Source organism: Podarcis tiliguerta (genome assembly GCF_965153285.1).
Source record: "Podarcis tiliguerta genome assembly, chromosome: 1".
Classification (NCBI taxonomy): domain Eukaryota; kingdom Metazoa; phylum Chordata; class Lepidosauria; order Squamata; family Lacertidae; genus Podarcis; species Podarcis tiliguerta.
In genome coordinates, this window is record NC_139534.1 from 67,868,740 (window position 1) to 67,888,984 (window position 20,245).

The 20,245-nt window shown below is 41.0% G+C and overlaps 1 protein-coding gene across 8 annotated transcripts in view; it reads left to right on the forward strand.

The window, feature by feature from the left end:
- The window catches only part of ZNF143 (zinc finger protein 143), a 27,134-nt gene continuing 6,889 nt past the window's right edge, over nucleotides 1–20,245 (forward strand). The window contains exons 1-12 of one of the 8 annotated variants that reach the window (XM_083407280.1): nucleotides 1–1,955; nucleotides 6,345–6,473; nucleotides 7,855–7,973; nucleotides 8,240–8,332; nucleotides 9,021–9,104; nucleotides 9,322–9,408; nucleotides 10,004–10,200; nucleotides 11,082–11,156; nucleotides 13,170–13,289; nucleotides 14,392–14,467; nucleotides 15,493–15,618; nucleotides 18,768–18,947. In XM_083407280.1, coding sequence (XP_083263406.1) covers nucleotides 7,862–7,973; nucleotides 8,240–8,332; nucleotides 9,021–9,104; nucleotides 9,322–9,408; nucleotides 10,004–10,200; nucleotides 11,082–11,156; nucleotides 13,170–13,289; nucleotides 14,392–14,467; nucleotides 15,493–15,618; nucleotides 18,768–18,947 — 1,150 coding nt within the window. In that variant the 5' untranslated portion in view covers nucleotides 1–1,955; nucleotides 6,345–6,473; nucleotides 7,855–7,861. Of the gene's footprint in view, nucleotides 1,956–1,996; nucleotides 4,225–5,437; nucleotides 5,505–5,730; nucleotides 6,028–6,344; nucleotides 6,474–7,854; nucleotides 7,974–8,239; nucleotides 8,333–9,020; nucleotides 9,105–9,321; nucleotides 9,409–10,003; nucleotides 10,201–11,081; nucleotides 11,157–13,169; nucleotides 13,290–14,391; nucleotides 14,468–15,492; nucleotides 15,619–18,767; nucleotides 18,948–20,245 lie in introns of those variants that run through there. The other 7 variants (XM_083407283.1, XM_083407286.1, XM_083407284.1 and 4 more) reach the window with 7 other exon arrangements.

Here is a 20,245-nt window from a genome sequence, read left to right on the forward strand (position 1 = left end):
ATCTCAGTGGTTTACAAAAACAATAAAAGTACCAGTAAAACATTTAAAAATAAAAGATAAGCAATAAGCTAAAAACAAAACACCTCAACATCCTGTACTGCTGGCTAGGCTAGTCTAATCAAAAATGCACTGAGAAAGCACAGTGGAGGTACCTGCCTGATTTCAATAAGCAGGGAGTTCCAAAGTGTGGGTGCTTTTTCATATTAAAAGCTTTTTCATATTAAAAGACCTATGTGACAAACCCCATCCTCTTGGTTTCAACTGCCAAACATCATGTTGTATGGGAAAACGCATGCTACAGCAGCAGTGCATGAAGATGCTCTCAACATGCGGTAGTAGAAACTATAGAGCTGCTATGACCATTTTAAGATCACAGCCCACAGCAACAATACCATAATTTATTAATTCCCTTGTCAACAATTAACCTGAACATCTTTGAACTGCCACAGGGCTCTTTGCAGTCTAGTTATTTCCACCCTGGTGGTAAGGATGCATAGGGATTTATTATTTTTTTGTATGCAAGTAGCACCATGATCCCACTTCACAAATATATGGATACTCTGGTTGTTCTGACACTTGTTTTACCAAATTTCTCTGCCTGGTGTCCTTTCTTCATTAACGAAGGTGGCCCTTCACAAATGCATGCTTTGTGTCCAAAATAGAACGTGATGGCTCCTGAAGCAAGGTATAAAGTAGCTATAACAGTTTCCTTTCTAATTTTATAGAATGTTTAATCTTGGTAGTATTGGTTGTAGTCACAATTGAAACATTCAGTTTTACAATCTGGAATTGGGGAATAAATTTTGCTGAGTGATTTTGGTCCAATCACTATTTTCCCCCCAGCCTAACCTACACCACAGGATTATTCTGAGGTAAAACCATGAGAGGGAACCATAAGATGCTGGCTTGAGCGTTTTGTAAAAAGATGTGAGTTATAAATCTTTCCTGGAATGTCTGCTTGTGCAAGACATAACTGCAATGGTGGAAAATTGCCCCCTCTGTGAACTGTGAAGGTGCGACAGCCGCTTAGAGCTACCTTTTTCCCTTCTAAAGCGACGCTTGGCCAGGATAGGAGATGGATTTGGCGCGGGGGCAGCCAAGCTGCCTTATATTACAGGATTCCGATGCATCTTGCAAAGCAGGCCCCTGCTACGTTGTCTGTAACGTGGGAAGTCGTCCATGCTGTTAAGAAGTTTTATCTACATACGAAATAGCTCCAGCGAAATAAATATCAATATGCATGATGTCGATTTACAGGGGGGGGGGGGGATTAAAGGACTTCCTTGGGACCGTTCAATTCCCACCCCCGGTGGCCATAACACAGCCTTTCTCGGGGTGAAAAAGCAAAGACTAGCCTACCCCCCACGACTGCCATCACCACCGAGTCCCGAGGGCGAAAGACGGCGTTGGCCGCTCTAAAAGCCGTAACACCCCAGTCTCTTCCTCACTCGCCTTCCCCATGTTAGAATCTGCCTAACCAGGGGGGTTCCCTTAAAAACCACTACCGCCGGGGGAGGGGGGGGACGGGACATTTTCGAAGGCCAGCCGATATCCTCTCTGCGAGCGCATCCTCCCGCTTTGCTAACAAAAGGGGAAAATGGCGCCCGTCCTTCTTTCCCTCGCAGACACACTAGCGCCTCGTGCGACGTGATACAAAATGGCGCCTCCAGAGGCCCCAAACCCAGCATAGAGGAGAGTCAATGTGGCGCGGAGGCGGGCTTATCCGGCAACAGCCAATAGACAATGAAACCTGTAGGTCAGTGGCCCAATCGTGGCCGTGGGCGGTATTTTCTGCCGCAGCCTGTCCAATGGAGCCTTATACAAGTGCTGGTGGCGGGGCCCGCCCGCACGGCTCTGGGCGGCGCTGGAGTAGGCGGGCGGGCGCTGAGACGGCCGTTTCCTGTCCTGGTGCATGGTGGTCGGACGGAGGAATTGTTGGAAAATTTCTCGGCGAGGTTCGTATATAAATGTGTTTTTACCCAGTGTGCCTTATTCTAACCGCCGCCATCTCCGGCTGGGACGCTTCACTCTTGGGTTCGGCCTGCCTTAGTCCCCCTGCGGCGGCGTTGTATGCAGGGGAAAGTGAGGGGAAAGGGGGCAGCCCGCGTTCGTATCGCGGCTCACAATAATAATAAAAGCCGAGGCGTCGCCGCCGCCGCCCGCGCTTTCTCCCCCGCCTCCCTCTTCCTCCATATTCCCGCCTTCTAGGCCTCGGTGCTTCCCGCTCTTTTCTCCCGCGATGCTTTTGTCCCCGAGGAGGGAGAGAGTTCTCACATTAAACAATAAACTCGGGCCACGGGGCGCTCAGGCCACTTTCGCGGGGCGTGGGCTTCGGGCGGGGGGGCCTCCTTTTGGCGGCTGCGTCACTGGACTGGGCTCGTCTTCCCACAGCATCTGCGTAGCTGCGCGGGAGGCGCCTCGTGCGGCCCCCTCCGTGCCTCCAGCTTCGAGCAGATGGGGCTGCCGTCCCTATAAAGCCCTTGGTGCTGCGAGGGCCGGTTCACACGCGCAGTGCAAACACGGGGTTGGTTGGAACCCGCTAGACTCATTCCCAAGGAAGGATGTTTAGGATGGCAGCCTTAATCGATCGCTTTTCAATCGGTTAGCGACCGGTTAAATAACACAAGCGAGTTTGGGTTGGCAAACAAGCAAATAAATGCAGATTTAAGGGTGGCAGGTTCCAAAGAAAGCAGAGTAGCTTATTTGTTTTATGCTATGCATGCGTGGATTACGATAGGGACCCTCTGGGAAGAGGCATTCCCTGCTATGGAAAGAAATGCCTCCTCTAAAGTGGTGCCTGTCTACTACAGGCCCTAGTTTTTGAAACCCTCATTCGGTTCTGTGGTTAAAATTCAGTTACAGCAAGACTAAATGTTGAGGGCAGGCGGGATTTTCTTCCACACTGCACATTGTTTGGCCAGCATCCAAGAAAAATGTGCAGCCTAGTCATGCACATGTTTGCTAGGAAGCAGGTCCCAAGTGAATGGGGTTTGAGACTCATGATTTCAATAGAAATTTTAAGTTCATGGAGGTATGTTGTGGCATAGGTGTAACTTTAACAAATGTCACGAGAGACAAAGGACAACATAATAGTATTCAAAACTTAACATACATGCTGTTTAGCAATAGCATAGCTATATAAAATAAATGTTACTAATCTGCATATATGCTGTGTTTGGGGAAAACTTCGCAGAAACATTTATGATTTATTCTACAAGACCTTTTAACTTAAAATGCTCCTGAACACAGAATGCTGCATTTTTAAGCATGATTTATTTTCAATCAGATTGATTCCCAAAGCAGGATACAATTTGAAGTTCACAATGCTGGCATAAAACATAAGAAGGACAAGAGAAGTTCAAGAGGCAGCATAAGAACTAAAGGATGCTAATTACAAAGGATCAAGAACCAGCATAAGAACTTAAAAGAAAGTTCCCAAATCTGTTAGAGTGACCCAGTTTGCACTTAAGGCAAAACCATTGTTTAGCAGTACATTGACAAGCCTTCATGAGCCCAAATACACAAACCCTCTACTCTCACCGAATTTAGTTCTACTTGCAAAGAATCTTGGTTTAGTGCTACATACAAACCAGGGGTCCTGGTTTAAAATTGATTATTATCAATGGCTAGTTAACCCAACTCGGCTTATTTAGAAATTAGGACCACTGTTTCATACTGAATACTCAGCTGAGAATTTTTAAAAGCAAAACTTAATTTGACGTGTCCTGTCTACATGGGAACACATGAGCTCAAGGCTTAATGTGGCCTCATCCACGTTGTACTAAACCAGTGGTGCGGAACCTCCAGCCCATAGGCCTGATTAGACCTGCCATGCTGCCAGATTTTGCTTGTGATAACACTTCGGGTGAACTACATCTACCTTTCTTGTGCCTGATTATATGATGTCAGGTGGGGAAATTTCAAGCCATGGCTGCAAAGGAAGAATCGAGAGCAATCTAGTATGCTCAATTCTTCACTTGCAGCCAAAAAGTGGTGCTGTTTCCATTAGGCACCTTTTTCTGTTGGCCTGCATGGTTACATATAAAGGCACCAAATTAAAAGAACATCAAATTCAAGCTCTCTTTGCAAAGAGAATAGCAAGGCGCTGCCTTGCCCTAGATGGCAGACAGGAGGAGAAAGTGGATGAGCTGAGACTCCAGTCTTCATGTCTCTCTAAACTATAGAATGTTCTGGGCACAGCCTTACGACGACTTGCTTTCATGGGTGAGTTTTCCTCCCTATGGCTTCAGATTTAAATTGTTCAAATATGATCATAATACAAATTCAGATTTTTAGAAAGAATGATATGGCATATTTTACACCAATATTTCCAGTCCATTAAAAAAATGCTAGTGCATTTTCTAATAGTTGGCAGAGGAGAGGCATGCTAATATCCTCAAAAAGTATCACCACAGCTGGGTGTAAGCCAAGGGTGGGCAACATACAACCATATACTCTTATGTGCCACATGAGTTTTCTAAGCCTAAATTATGCTTTGAGAAGTCTAAATATTTCACATAGATTAATTCCATAATAAGAGTATCAGAGAAATATTTCACTTATATACACTAGAATGGAAAATTAAATAGTTTACTATAATTAAAATAAGTAGGCTTACTGCATTCTTGAATCATGGCAAAGCTTAAGTGGCACTCTTAACTGTTGAGCAATTTCTCTATAACTCTGTAAAGCACGACTTTCATGATACCAGTTCTTCAGAAGGGTACAAACCCTGCATGCGAAAACTGATAACAAGGCACCACAAAGTAAAAATTAAATTGTTTTACGACTTTGTTATGGGAGTACGTCAAGAAGTTTGTTCATACCACACAGTTTTTCTTTGATACCAGAGTTTGTTTTCTCCCTAGCTATTCACAATTAGCATCTCCAGGAAAAACAAACAAACTTTGTTTTGAATACATATCACTTCCAACAGTCACGGATATATACAAAATATACAAGGCAGTCTGTTTATATGACCCCTTGCTTATTTACCGGTACTTTATTATATTTGTATACCATCCTTCATCTCTAGATCTCAGGGTGGTTCGCACATATATTCATTAAATAGTCTCTGAACTTGCCTTTAGACTCTGAAGTTGTTTCTAAAACCGAACTTACATTTATTCTTCATTTTCCTAGTAATATTTATTAAAATGAGACTGATATGACAGATTGCTTGTACTAGTCTTGTTGAATAGAGGGATGCTATGTCAACTATCAGTACGTCAGCATCTGAATTGAAGCAATTCTCTAATATACACAAACTTTTTCATTATCCTGATAAAAGTGATATGTTCCTGAGCTCAAAAGTCAAACTGGATGTGATGGTAGCAGTTGCATGTATTGAAAAATGGAAGCACCCCAATTGTGTAGAATGGGGAAGTTGGGAGGTTTCTGATTTTATAGACAAAGGGCATAATAATAATGAGCGCAGAACCCTTTCCTTGCCCACAGCTTCTCTTCAGCAGAGCCCCAGTAATGTACATTCAGCATGCAGACAGGTAAGCAGCATGCTGGGTTCAGTGCCCATCACCCACACCCTTTCTGGCTCTCAAAATCTTACACAAATAGACACCAATTTCTGCATCGTTGGGCCAGATTCAACTACCACTATTCTCTAGTTTGGCTTTTGTGGAATGTGGGAAATGATTACAGAAATGTGCCACAAAGTTACAAGGTGACCTAAGGCAAGTCACTACGCTTAGCTTATTAACTTAGGAAAATGCTTTTGTGTTAAAAAGCAAACATGTAATTCTCAACCATGTTAAGAATAAAATATGTTTCTGTGCAAGGAGAACACAGACCTGTTCTGCTCATGCAGCTGGTCTTTACGCTCCTCTCCTTCAGCCCTCTGTGCCTTCAAATCTGCCAAGAAGGTTCAAGGACTCTGGAGGAGATTTTGGAGGCATGTATAGGCAAGGAGAAAAAAAAGATAAGGGCATGCTGTTCTAGCAGAACTCCACTCATGCTTCTGTGGATTCTGTCCCAAGCCTTCAAAATGGTGGCAGGACTTTCTTTATTAAGGTACAGTGCCTGGATATCAGTTTCAAAAGTGAAATAATTGTCTGTTCCAAAGGGGATTAGCAATGTTTACTAATATTTGTTCTGTTAAGTCACCAGGGACATATTAGAAATAGCTGGCTTTATTATACTCTTCAAGAAATCTGAACCATACTTCAATGTCATATACAAATACTCACATTGGCACTCTGTTATGTGCATCATTATTAGATTTCAAATATGGTTAATTATTTTGTGATCTGATCACTCTAGCAAGGGCACTGTATGGTGGCATTAAATACTTCCTGGTACACTAGTAATACTACATTATATTATTTCAGGTTTCTGAGGTTAAAGCTAGCAATATACTGCACCACATACACATCAGAGAGCCAGGAGCAGCATGTTCTATCTCTGCAGAGATTGGGAAAGGAAAAATGCACTTCCTTTGCGCACTCATCCAAACAAAAGTAATTGAAGATGGGTAGCATAAATAAAGAAAAGCCTTCTCTCTCTCTCTCTCTCTCTCTCTCTCTCTCTCTCTCTCTGTAGTGGTCTGTGGTTGTGTGAGGCTTCCTCTGCACAAGCACAGGCAAATGGGGGTGTCTCTCATTGCTTAGCTTTGTGACCTACCGGCCATGTGGAGATGGTGCACGTGGCTCCTTTGCTGCATGGTGTGACTTTTCTTCGGGGGTGGGGGGGTGGGAGGAAAGATCAACAGGGCTTTGCTCAGCTATGTTTCTTGCTAGCCATGTGAACCTGGTGTGGATGCGCTTCCTTTTCCCCTTGAAGGGTTAAAAAAAAGATGGCAGAAGAAGGAACAATGAGAATAGCCATATTTGTTAAATGTGGCAAGTATGGGATTTGATAGAAGTATGTGTGGTTTCTGTATGTGAGAGAGGGGTAGATGTAGGTGTGGGGTGCAAGTGCATGAGAGAGGCAGAGGCATTTGTGCCTGGCTGCATGTTTATGGTGAGTGCACATGAATGCTGTGTGTGCATGTGTTAGAGAAAGTGTGGTGTGTCCACCTTTCATATCTTTCCTGATACTGGAGAATGCTGTTTTTAAACAACAGCCTCATTCTGTGGGGGCAAAAAATAATCAGAACGGGCAGAACATAGTTGACTTCCCTGGTAAGCAGGGCGGGAGAGCAGCAATGTGCACACACGTGTAAAAAGGTTACATACCTCTAGTTGCACCTGCAGCAGTTTTCCAAGTAGAGGGAGCACTTGAGTAGCTCAGAAAAGCAGGGATGGTAAGGGGCGGGGTGTTTGTGTGTGTGTGTTTGTGTGTGTGTGTTTGAGAGAGAGAGAGAGAGAGGTGCAGCAGCAATGGTGGTAGGTGCCAAGGTGGTGGTGCTGGACACCCTGAAATGGGGGTAGCTTTGGAGCAGCTGAGGTGCTCCTTGAAGCTCCCAAAGTGTCCATTGCCATTGATTGTTACCATAATAGAAGGCAGCACTGAATCTTAGACTGAGTTATACTGGCACAAAAAATTATCAAAATATTTTTTAAAACACTTCTGTTAATTTACTCATTACACTCTGAACCTTCAAAACATTCTTTGAGTACTAGAACTTAAAAACAACAACCAGGACTATACTTTTGTGAGACCTTTTGTGAGAATGGTCACAACATCCTTACAATATAGCAAGGATTGTGGTTTGAAGTTTCTGCATGCTCTCCCTAACAAAGTATGCACCGTAATTATAAGAACTGGCAAAATTGTATGTTTTCTAATGAAAAATTTATCAAAAATATTACTTGGTGTGAGGAATACTATTTAAAAAAAATTCTGAGTGTCTTGAATCCATTGTTAATATTTTAAAATTTCTCTTTCTTTTTCCTTTAGGTAGACAATGTTATTAGCCCAGATAAATCGAGACTCTCAGGGAATGACAGAATTTTCAGGAGGGGGGATGGAGGCTCAGCATGTAACACTCTGTTTAACAGAGGCTGTAGCTGTGCAAGGTGAGTAATCGGATTAATATCCCAGTGCCAATCAGTGTGGCATTCAGGACAAGAAAATGGCTATCTTGATGAATTTATGAAGCATACTATGACATTTTGGGTTTTGAAATGCATCACATAAGATAATTGGAACCTATAGCAAATGCCTGAACCATTTTTCCTTGAACCTAAAATTTATTTTCTATAGTGTATACATTAAACAATCATTACGTTGTGGACAAATATGTGTTATGAACATTAAGTAATGCTGAGAATTTTGTTGTTAGATGGAGACAACTTGGACAACATGGAAGGAGTAAGCTTACAAGCAGTTACGCTCTCAGATGGGTCCACAGCCTACATTCAGCATAACTCTAAAGGTATATTTCGAGTGTGTCTAAACAGGCATGAGAGAGAAAAGTCTCCGTAAGCAAATATCTCTGGACTCACTGTTTAATCATTTTAAATAAGTAGAAAACAAGTGCTTAACGTACATACCTTTAGAATGACTTGGGCTACACTTCTGTACACACCTACATGGAAGTCAGTTTCTTTGAACTTCATGGAATATACTTCTGAGTGGATGCATACAGTGTTGCATTGTAGGATACTGATCTTGTACTCAAGATAGTAAATGGGCCTTATCACGCTGCTCCAAAACTTGGAACATGTTTCATTCCCTGAAACAAGGCATCAGTCATTATTATCTGGTGTGTTCAGGAAAAGCTTTTTATGGTGCAGGTGAGACATACAAGGATCTTTTATAGTGCAAGGAATACTGGAATACTAGCACATACTGTGGGATGCTAAGGATAATGAGAGGGGTTTGCTGCAAGCAAGACCTTGAAATGATGCAGATGTGTAAAAATGTACCATGGTATTTTAAGGGGCAGGTTTGTCCTGCTTGAATTGTATAAGCTGTGACCTTTGGAATGTGTTGATTGTTTTATATCAATTTGTTTGTTATAAAATGTAAACAAAAGAAAAAGAAAATTGCTTCTGCATGTGGTTCACTCTTTCTTGATTGAGGTTATAGTCACTTGAATTTTTAATGTGCATATATTCCAGATGGCAAATTAATGGACGGTCAGGTGATTCAGCTAGAAGATGGCTCAGCTGCCTACGTTCAACATGTTCCCATGTCTAAAAGTAGTAAGTATATTACAGTGAATACAAGCTTAAAGCTGCTGACATAATGACAGAGTGCAATATAATAAATGATTTAATTGTAACTTTAAAATTAAAATACTGTTACTTTTTGAAGTTTACTCTTTTTAGCAAATTTATTTTCTAATGGTGATAAAATGTTAAAATTGGTTTTGCAAATCATAAATGCATTAAGTAATTGAAGTGAAATTTTATTTTCCTGATACAGGAGATAGTCTTCGTTTAGAAGATGGACAGGCAGTTCAGCTTGAGGATGGAACTACAGCTTTCATTCATCACACTTCAAAAGGTAAAATGCATTTGGAATAGTCATTTCTATTATGTTTAATTTCCAACTCCACATTGTTGCCAACTAACAATAAACAAATAACTGAATCATTTTTTTGTCATTGTCTTAAACATTATATAGTAAATTGTCAGCTGCTTCAATATTCAAAACTTTTGTTCCATACAAGTGAAGGGAGGTTTCAAAACAGTATTACTTGATTAACCATGTCCATCCTTTGAAAGAAATACACACAAAAATGTGGTCTATATGTTCTTGGTTGGTTGGTTGGTTTAAATATATAATCCTGTATCATAGAAATATATCACAGCAGTTTACAATATAAAACCGTGCAGTAAAATCATAAAAAATTAAAAGCAAGTTAAAAGCAAAAGAATTAAAAACAAGCATCAGTAGATAATTATGAGGAATATACTCTTAATTGCCTGCATAGGCCTGGTGGAACAGAAAAGGTTTCAGCAGGTATTTAAAAGTTGGCGTACAAGGTGCCCATTGAATCACTGGTAGCAGGGTGTTCCACAGGACTGGGCTGATGACATTTCAACAGTTTATATACAATTTAATTACAATTGTCTCTTGCCTTTAAATAATTTCTCAGACAGTTATGACCAGAGTGCCCTGCAAGCTGTACAGCTAGAAGATGGTACCACTGCTTATATTCACCATACAGTGCAGGTTCCACAATCAGATACCATCTTAGCCATTCAGGCTGATGGCACAGTGGCAGGCCTTCATACGGGAGATGCTACTATTGATCCAGATACCATCTCTGCTTTGGAACAGTATGCAGCCAAGGTAAATTTGAAGGACACCTAATTTTGTACGGTATTTGCTCTGTGAAATTTAATAGAACATATAATCAAACTAAATGTTTACTACACTGGATGGGATGAGAATCAGATTGATTCAAAGCAAAGCAAAAGGCAGGTTGGCTGTAATCAAAGAGTAGACAGTAGGAGAGATGATTAAAGGCAGAAGAAAGTATTAGATTCCTTTGAAGCTAGTGAGAGATGGAAGTTGATGACGGACCTTTATCTAGATGCTGAAGAAAGGTAACACAATCTGTTAAAAATGAAGAAGGTATTTGACTGAAAGTAATAAAATCTAATTTAGTGAATGTTGAGAAGTAGTGCAGCATGTGAGGCAAAGTGAAAAGTAGGAGGTACTGCATTTAGGAGGAAGTAATTCTAATCCTTGACCACTAGTGGGGATTTCCCAGCACTACCCAGGATTTTTTTTAAAAAACAATATTTTTTGTCTTTTTTAAATTGATAGTGTAATTTGGGAGTTTGGACCCATGACACCAAAAATCAGGTGAAGTCATGCCAAAGTCACATTTTGGTCCGCCATCTTGCTTTAAAATGGTGCCTGACATCCAAGCTTCAACAAAGACTACTCTCCCTACCTCATCATGCCAAGTTTGGCAACGATATCTTGAGTGGTGGTGAAATCTGTACCAAAAAATGAATGGAGTCACAGTTCAGTCCGCTGTCTTGATTTAAAATGGCCCCTGGCATCCAGACAAATGAAGGCCTGGGAACCCTTGTGCCAAGTTTGGCAACAGTATCTTGAGAGGAGGCCCAAGTGATGTTTCGGTTCACCATTTTGACTCAAAATGGTGCCCGGCATCCCATAGCTTTATTTCAAAATATATTTCTGCTTTTTCTTTATTTTAGGTGTCTATTGAAGGAAGTGACAGTGTTAGTAGTACTGGGATGATAGGAGACAATGAACAAGATAAAAAAATGCAGGTATGTATTATGATATAATTGAACTGAGTTGATGGGTGGGGTATAAATATTCTTCTTCATAAGCTGCCTTATTTCATTTTGAAAGTTTCTCTTTCTGTATCTAAGAAATGCATTTTAGATTGGCTATGCTATCAAGTATATTCCTCCCAGAGTCATCTGCCTCCTGAACTATCTTGCAGAGAATAAAATCCACCTAACTAGAGGGGTTTTAATCATTTGGATATTGAGAAGCATTGGTGGAAAGGAATTGGCAGCAGGTTACCTTTTCCTGTTCCCTCAGTCTCCTTGAAAAGCCTCTCCAGCATAGGGGGACCACAGTGAATGGGTTAAGCTGCAATGTTTGGGGAAGCTGCTAACTGAATTGAGGCCCCTTCTGTGTGCAGGAGGGCTGCTCATAAAAAGGTGTCTCCATCCAGTTGGTTTATGAATAAGTTGGGCATATGCAAAATAAGATGGGCTTCCTGCACCTCTAACCTTCAACATCGGGTTTTTTGACACTATGAATCTGCTATTGGGGTCCACTGAAGTGCTAACAAAATAAAAATATGATTAAATTTCAAAATGACTCCAGTTTAACATTAAAAATAACTTGCTTTGGTATGACATTCCAAAAGCTTTGTCTAACACAAAAATTATAGGCGTAGATTTGGGCCCACAGTTCTAATTTTTCACTTGTGCCTTTTGATATATTATCAACTTAATCTGCAATGCTGGGTTTAGTACAGCTTGAGCTGGCCAGCACAGGTGGGGCAGGGTGGCTATTCTGCTGGGCTTTCAGCAGGCACAATGGGGATCTCCACAATGGCTGAGCACCACCACCAATGGAGCCTTTCAGAGAGACAATTCTGCCTCATCCTAACCCTCTCTAGCACTGTGGCTCGGGGGTTACCATTACCCTGTTTGTGGAACTTACTTCCAAATAAACCAGCATAGGATTGTTCAGAAGAGGTATTTATTTGGAGAGAGAAGTTTCATTGCCAAAGTTATGTCAAAACTAAGTAGTGAGGAAACTAAATGAGTGTTAATTAATTAAAGTAGGCGAAAGTGTTTGAAGTATTATAAGTTATGAGTAATTACTGTAATTTCTGTACCTTGCTTGTAACAGCAGTACCCTATACTTCCATTATTAGATGCACACCTGGATGTGCTCTTTCTCTCTTTGGAAATAATTCTGTTTCTATGAAAGAAAGGTACCGATATATTTGTAGTCAAGCAAACACACATTCTCTTGACAGTTAAAAACAAATCTAAATATAGAATGCAAGAATATGCAAGGTTTTTATTTATACCCCACTCTTCTGCCCATAGGCACCTGGTACCATTTCACAACAGAAGAAATACAAATCAGACAATCACTTTTCAGAGCAATTCTTGCCCTGCCAGGGGATGATCTGCTGTATACAACAGACCCTGCCATATCCTGATCAGGGCTGAAATGGGGTCTTTTGGGTGGGGGCGTTGCTGTGTCAACTCCAGGGTGGTGCAACAGAGAAGCCTTGGATGCAGTTGTCAATACAGTTGTGTAATGCTTCTAAATGCCACTTGCTGGAAACCACAGGAGGGAAGAGGGCTCTTGTGCTCTGGGCCTGCTTCAGAGATTCCTACAGGCATCTTGTGTGGCCACTGTGAAAACAGGAAGCTGGGCAATTGGCCTCGTCCAGTAGGCTCATCTGATGTTATGTTCTTACGTTAATCTTAGCCCTCACACTATCTCAACATTGCTTGAGAGAAGAATGTAGGTACATGAGTTAAATTGACAAAGGATTTATAGTATGGTTATAAGCAAATTTCCCTGAAGAGCTGGTGATATGCCATGTTACAGATCTTTTAATATAATTCCTGGGATTTTTTTCAACATTTCAAGGAGCTCATCGCAGTGCACCCCTATACACAGCTAATTGTTTTAGAATTTAGCAATTAAATCACATGGGAAACACAGATATCCACATTTCATAGAAAGTTTGATGTCAATATATGTCTGAAATGTTCATGATATCATTTCTTTCATCTTAGATTGTCTTGCAAAGCCATAGCACAAGAGTGACAAGTAAATCACAGTCAAGTGGAGACAAGGCTTTTCGGTGCGACTATGATGGATGTGGAAAACTGTACACCACTGCTCATCATCTTAAGGTATTCACTGAAATAGTATCAAAGCTTTCCAATTGTTTTTGGCAATATAATGCTGGCCATAAAGTCATGCAATTGTATATCAATTGGCCAGGTTGCAATCTGAATTTGTGTCCCTAATACCACTTATACCACTGACATCTTAAGAGGCACAGTTTTCATTGTTTTCTCCATTTGTGACCTTATTTGACAGATGATTATATAAAGCACAATAATTGTGTATTTGTATCTGTGTTTCTGACTGAGACTCTTTATGTCTCTAGCTGCTCTGGGTAATGGGGCTGTGGTCCAAATGGAATAATGTTGAATTGCTGATAGTTTTAAAGGAGTTGTGTGTTGTGATAGAGCTTCTGATTTTGTTAGCTCCTTCAGCTGGTAACTTGCAAACAAAATAATGTGAATATTTTAAACCTGGTGCCTCACAGTGTATATTTAAGGCATAGAGCTTTTTTGTTAGTTCTGTAGAGGAAGATGTTTTCTTGATTTGGGGGCAGAGGGAGCTATCTTTCCTTCTAAATATTTTGACCACAACATTGTTATGATTGTCCCTATTTTTAAAAACCACCAAGTGCCTTCCAAGCATTCTTACATACACAGCACTACTGTGTTTTTCAGATAGCAACCAACTTGCACAGGGGACATAGGTCTGGCATAGCTAATTCCTGTTGTCAGGCATAACCAACTAGATTTCTGCTGTGGCCTCCCACCGCTCTGTACAAATAAGATTGAATATACACTTTGCTCATGTCTCCTGAGCAGACTTCTACTCAGGGGAAAGTCCCTCTGACTTTTGGTGATTCCTCCTTCCCTCTGCAGCCTCTAGTGTCACCTCCCACACTGTTGCGTAGGGTTGGGGCTCTGTGTGGAGCATTATGGGAGGTGGCGCTGGGGATTGCAAGGGGAAGGAGGGAACCGGCAAACGGTCACTTGCCCACCATCACCACCAACAGGATTTCTCTGCTGGAGCAAAAGCTTTTGTGGGCTGATTATATGTCTATAAGGACTCTTTGAGATGACTGCCTCATAGGGCCCCAGTTATGGAGCAGTGAAAACTTATATTGAAAAATACATACCACAGCCTGAAATGATTGGCCTTTTTCAACAGGTACATGAAAGGTCACACACGGGAGACAGACCATATCAATGTGACCATCCAGGTTGTGGAAAAGCATTTGCAACAGGTAGGGTCGTGGGATTCCTTCATGCCCCCCACCTTTAATTTTTTTAAATGAGAACTTGTGACTAGCTTTCTTATAGATCGACTGATGACTTTTTGCATGAATGAAAAGAATACTAGAAGAAATTGCACATGTTTAGTTAAGAAGACATAACTGCTTATTTTGGGGACTTTTAGATATACAATAGGTTTTGTGATTGAGTAAATATATGTGTTAAGCATTTAACTTTTAAAATAGTTTATCATTCAAAAGGAGAAGGAGGTATTTCAATGATACAGGTCTTCATAGAGGAAAACAACATAAAAATAGATTATGAGGTTTTCTAGATATAAAGCCATTCGACTTTAAGGGGATGATTAACCACTAATTAGTACAGTAAAATTTATATTCTGAAGCAGTTTGCCTGTAGGACTTAAGACAGCAGAGAAGAGTCCTTGGGAAGAAAAAGCAACACCACTGAGCTAAAGGAGCTCTGTTGGTCCAGAGCAATGATGTAACTTTTGTAACTTTTCTCCCCAAAGACTCTCTTTCTGCTGCCCTTCAGACCTTTAAACTGTGGCACAGATCATGTTCTACTCCCTCCATTTATCTGCTTGCCCATTGATTAAGATAAGAAATATGGTCTAGGAGACTGGTCAGAATGGAGCTCTTGTAAGAATTGCTTTACACAGGACGTTGAAATGTGTGAATTAGGTACCAATCTGGTCCTTGGAGGGAAGGGTGAAAAAGTAAAGCGCTGGTTCCACACATCTGTACCTAACCCAGAACAAAAATTTGTTTACATTACCCATAATTGACAGAATTTTCCATTTGATAATGCAAGAAAAGAAGTGATAAAGTGACCGTTTCTGAATTGCAAACACATGTCTTCCATTTTGCTGGTGTGAAATAAATAGATATAAAACATGGAGATCAATGGAAAATAAAGTCTGTGTAGAATTAAAGATGTTTAAAATTTGAGACAAGATGGTTATGATCATCCAGATAGTCTTAGATTTTAAAACATTATTTATACTGTATTTTTCAAGGTTATGGATTAAAAAGCCATGTCCGAACCCACACCGGAGAGAAGCCATATCGGTGTTCAGAAGAAAACTGTACTAAGTCCTTCAAGACTTCAGGAGACCTACAGAAGCACATCAGAACACACACAGGTACATGGCATATTTATTGTAGCCATTGTCTATTATTCTGATAATAACAGTTCATTATAGAAAATGGAGGGTTTTTATGAATCTAACTGATTGATCACAGTTTGACTTCTGCAATCATGGTAAGCATGCTCTCTGTTGAGCTCTTAACTGGTCTAACAATCTATTTTGAAGCCTTCAACATTTTGAAATTGCAACTCCTTCACTCTTTACACAAAATATTGAACAAAAATACTGATATTTCTGTAGCTGTTCTGACACTAGCAAAATGTGCTCTGTATAGATAGTTTTGGTTAAAAATCTAGCTGCTGCATTTTGCAGCAACTGAACTTTCTGTCTCATAAGTACCGTATTTTTTGCCCTATAGGACGCACTTTTTCCCCTCCAAAAATGAAGGGGAAATATGTGTGCGTCCTATGGGGCGAGTGCAGGCTTTCGCTGAAGCTTGGAGAGCGAGAGGGGTTGGTGCGCACTGACCCCTCTCGCTCTCCAGGCTTCAGGAAGCTATCAGCAAGCCTGGGGAGCCCGCGGGAGTTCCCGCAGGGCTCTCTAGGCTGCGGGTAGCAGCCTGCTGCACGGAACGCAAGGCACGCTCAAGCAGAGCGCCCCACGCTCCGGGCAGGTATCCGCAGCTTAGAGAGCCCTGCGGGAATTCCCGCGGCTGGGGGGGGGGGGATAAAATTTTTGTTCTTTATTTCCCCCCAAAAAACCTAGGTGCGTCCTATAGGACGAAAAATACGGTAACTATAAAAACGTAATGTGTGAAATGGCCTGTATTCTTGAATCTAAAACTTTACTCTATTTTGCTGACCATAGGACAAAGTTGCTCATACAGTCTCTGCTGAGCAGTGCACGAGATTGCAGAGGTCCTGGCACTTAACCAGGGTTTGTGTACCTTTGGAATGAGGCATGCTAGAGACTGTAGTATCTTTAAGTTTATTTACACATATTTATACCTGAGCTTTGATGGAGGGAGTGCAGAACATTACATCCCAAGGGTGTCTCTTGTTGCAAGCTTTAGTCCAGAGCAGAAGCCAATCTTTGCATATACAGTGGTACCTCGGGTTACAGACGCTTCAGGTTACAGACTCCGCTAACCCAGAAATAGTACCTCGGGTTAAGAACTTTGCTTCAGGATGAGAACAGAAATTGCACCACGGTGGCACAGCAGCAGCAGGAGACCCCATTAGCTAAAGTGGTACCTCAGGTTAAGAACAGTTTCAAGTTCAGAACAAACCTCCGGAACGAATTAAGTTCTTAACCTGAGGTACCACTGTAGCCTCTCTCAACCAGCCCTGCATGTAGTTCTGGCCCCTCCCTTCTTCCCCCAAGCCTTGTGTAAAAGGGGGCATTTTTTCCTGTGGTGACATCATGTCCCCAGGCAACCTCCCCCTCCCATCTGCTCTACAGATGTTGTAATGCAACTCCCATCATTCCTGACGGTTGGCTGTGCTGGCTGGGACTGATGGTGGGAGTTTGAGCCCAACAACATTTGGAGAATCCTAGGTTCCCCACCTCTAAAGTAACCATAACCCAGCTACTTGCTTTCTGAAAAAAGTGATAAATATCAACGGCAGGATTTATAAACCGGTTGTGTGACATTCTTCTGGACGTTCCATTCCTTATGTTTAAAACTGGAAAGGGTGTTGCTGGGCGGATCTAAGTCTGTTTCACTTGTTTTCTGCCTGTAATTTGATACACAACATTAAGTAAGGATTACAGAAGCTATGGCAACATAACACTATAGCATGTACACTTAAAATCTCATACATCTGTTTGGCAGAAAACTGACAAAACATACTAAGGAGTGATGTGCAGAGGGTGTTTTTTCCCCCCTACCAAAAAGCTAATAGTTACCTTTCTGAATAGTTACCCTTGAAGGTTTTTTAGCTTCCAGTGTTGTATAATCGTGATGGGGTATTAGATAAATATCTCAGTAATACATTGAATTATAAAAATTGTGCTTTCACCCATCCCTCTTAGGCTTCTCTCTGTGGCATGAAAGTATACAGAGATTCGACAGTTCTTAGCAAAAGCACATGAGAAAATACAGCACATCAGCATGAGGGTACGCCAGCAATATAACATTCATTGAAGGGTTTTTAATATTGATCAGTATAGCCATATTTAAGATAGTTGTGTGTAAGTTAAACAGTAGGGAACAGGTGCATTTTTATTTTTAGAATTACTTCATAGGTGAATTTGATACTAGACATTTGAACATGTCTAGTGGTGTACTTACAGGTGAATAACTAAAACTTTACTTCATAAATTCCAGCCACAATCCAGAGAACCCTAAAGCTGGCAAAATGAGTCTCTTTGACCTTTTCTTTCTCAAGCAGCAGCTCTTCATACTCCATGACAAAACACTTTTGAAGCCTTGGGGATATTCAGACATTGTGGTGGAGTGTGACAGAAGGGGCAGGTGGGAATCGATTATTTGTCTGGGGGTGCACAGTCCCATAAACTCCCCGAATTAGCACTCTGGATTGTGGTTTGTATCTGAAGAATGTAGTTTCCAAATAACTAGCAAACTGAAAGGCAGAAATGCCAGCGTTTGTTAAAGAGCTCCCTTCGTTGCATAATATATTCAAAATGTTTTGCCTTGAGGGTTTCCCAACTGCCCTTTTTAAAATGTTTCGTTGAGTACCAAAATTACCTTTTGATTGTTTTTATGAATTATATATTATGCATAGACAATCTGAATAATGATGTTGATGCGTTGTTGCAAATACATACACTCAGCAGCTTCTAGTGGGTTCCTACCCTTTGCGTGTAGAGTGAGAGTAATGGCGCAGAAGCAAACAGTAGCACACCCCTGAAGTTCCTCCCCTGTTGCTTCAACTGTTCATGGTTCCGACCCTGCAAACTTAAGCTTCCCCAAGTTTAAAAAGTATGTTTTTGTATAAATATAGTTACAAATCAGGCATTAGAAACAGATATTCACCTAAATCTCAGCCAAAACGTATAGCTCATAGTAAAAATAGACAAAAGAAGATAAGATTGAAGGTGCTGCTTAGTAACAAACTTACTATGAATTTTTTTACATAGGACTTAGTACCAATTTTTTACATATAACTGAAGTGAGGGAGTGTAAGATGCTTTAAAGTTAAGTGTACTGATTAGCCTATTTCTATTTTTTGTTTCCCTAGGTGAAAGACCTTTCAAGTGCCCCTTTGAAGGATGTGGTAGGTCGTTCACAACATCGAACATAAGAAAGGTTCACATCAGGACACACACAGGGGAAAGACCCTATTATTGTACAGAGCCAGGATGCGGAAGAGCATTTGCGAGTGCAACTAATTACAAGAATCATGTGAGAATACATACAGGTATCTGAAAGATAGAATTTTACTTATAATAATTTTAGATGTGACAAAGACTTCCAGTTATAGTTTTGAAAATGTATCTATTCTGTGTGGGACCTATTCTGTTTTGTTCAAACTATACTGTGCTGCTTTTGCTTGGAATATTTTTGATTGTATAAACTGTTTTTAATTGTATGATTATATTGTAACGCACCCTGGAACATTATAGTGAAGGACAGGTGAGAAATTTTATAAACAATAGAATTCACATAGGTTGAAATTGCATGTAATGCTAAGCACACAGTTTCAAAAGTGTCTTTAGCACTGGCCACTTCCTTTCTTGAGAAAACTCAGCCACACAGGTGGGAATGGGGCTTTAATCCTTTGCTCCCCCTACTGGTTTCCCAACAAAAATCTTCAAAGTTGCTGTTTCCTCCAAAGGCACTGTTTTCACCTCGCCCCAATCCAGTTCATGACATAGTTTGGCACCTTGGATTAGACTTGATCTGACATAGGGCAGCCCTGAACCAGGTCCCAAACTGAATTCAGGAGAGGGGCTTGTGTAGCCCTGAGTTTAATTAGTTTTAAAAATACAAAAAACCCTGTATAAACATGTGTTTGGCATAAGGAGCTAGGGAGAGAAGGACAGACCAGAGTTTCTTCCTTTGTCTCCTTTTCACCACCAACCACGTTTAATTACGGTTTAATTACGTTTAAAACCCTGGTGAAACATGCAGTCACCCAACCACCACATACCTTTTGATTGCTGTCTAAACCCACTTGGGACAAACCCTTGATTGGCCTGATTCAGTTTGGGATCTGGGATTTGTCCAGAGCTGGCACACAACCCTACCGTTTACTGAAAAATAACCCTCCTTCCCACATGTCAATAGAGAGGGAGGGAGACCAAACATACTTTTAAAATTGTATGATTAACATAACATGTAGTTTGGTCCCATTTCTTGTTATGATGAGCCCACAATCGTTCTTCTAATTCCATAGCTCAAGTACGTTCTTCTACATATTTGGCATTCAATAATGTTTATATTTCTGAAACATTGTGAGTGGGGGTGGCAGTAGAGAAAGAGGTTATTTTGTGTGTGTGTTCTTTTCAGTTAAAAGAACAATAACATTTTAAATTGTGCACACATCCCATATAACAGACTTGCAGATCTAATAAACAGAACCATGTTTGGCAATTAGATGCATTGTCATAGAATCATAGAGCTGGAAGAGACCACAAGGGCCATCGAGTCCAAGCCCCTGCCAAGCAGGAAACACCTGCTTGTGCTAAGGATATTTTGTAACAGAGAAAGCATCTC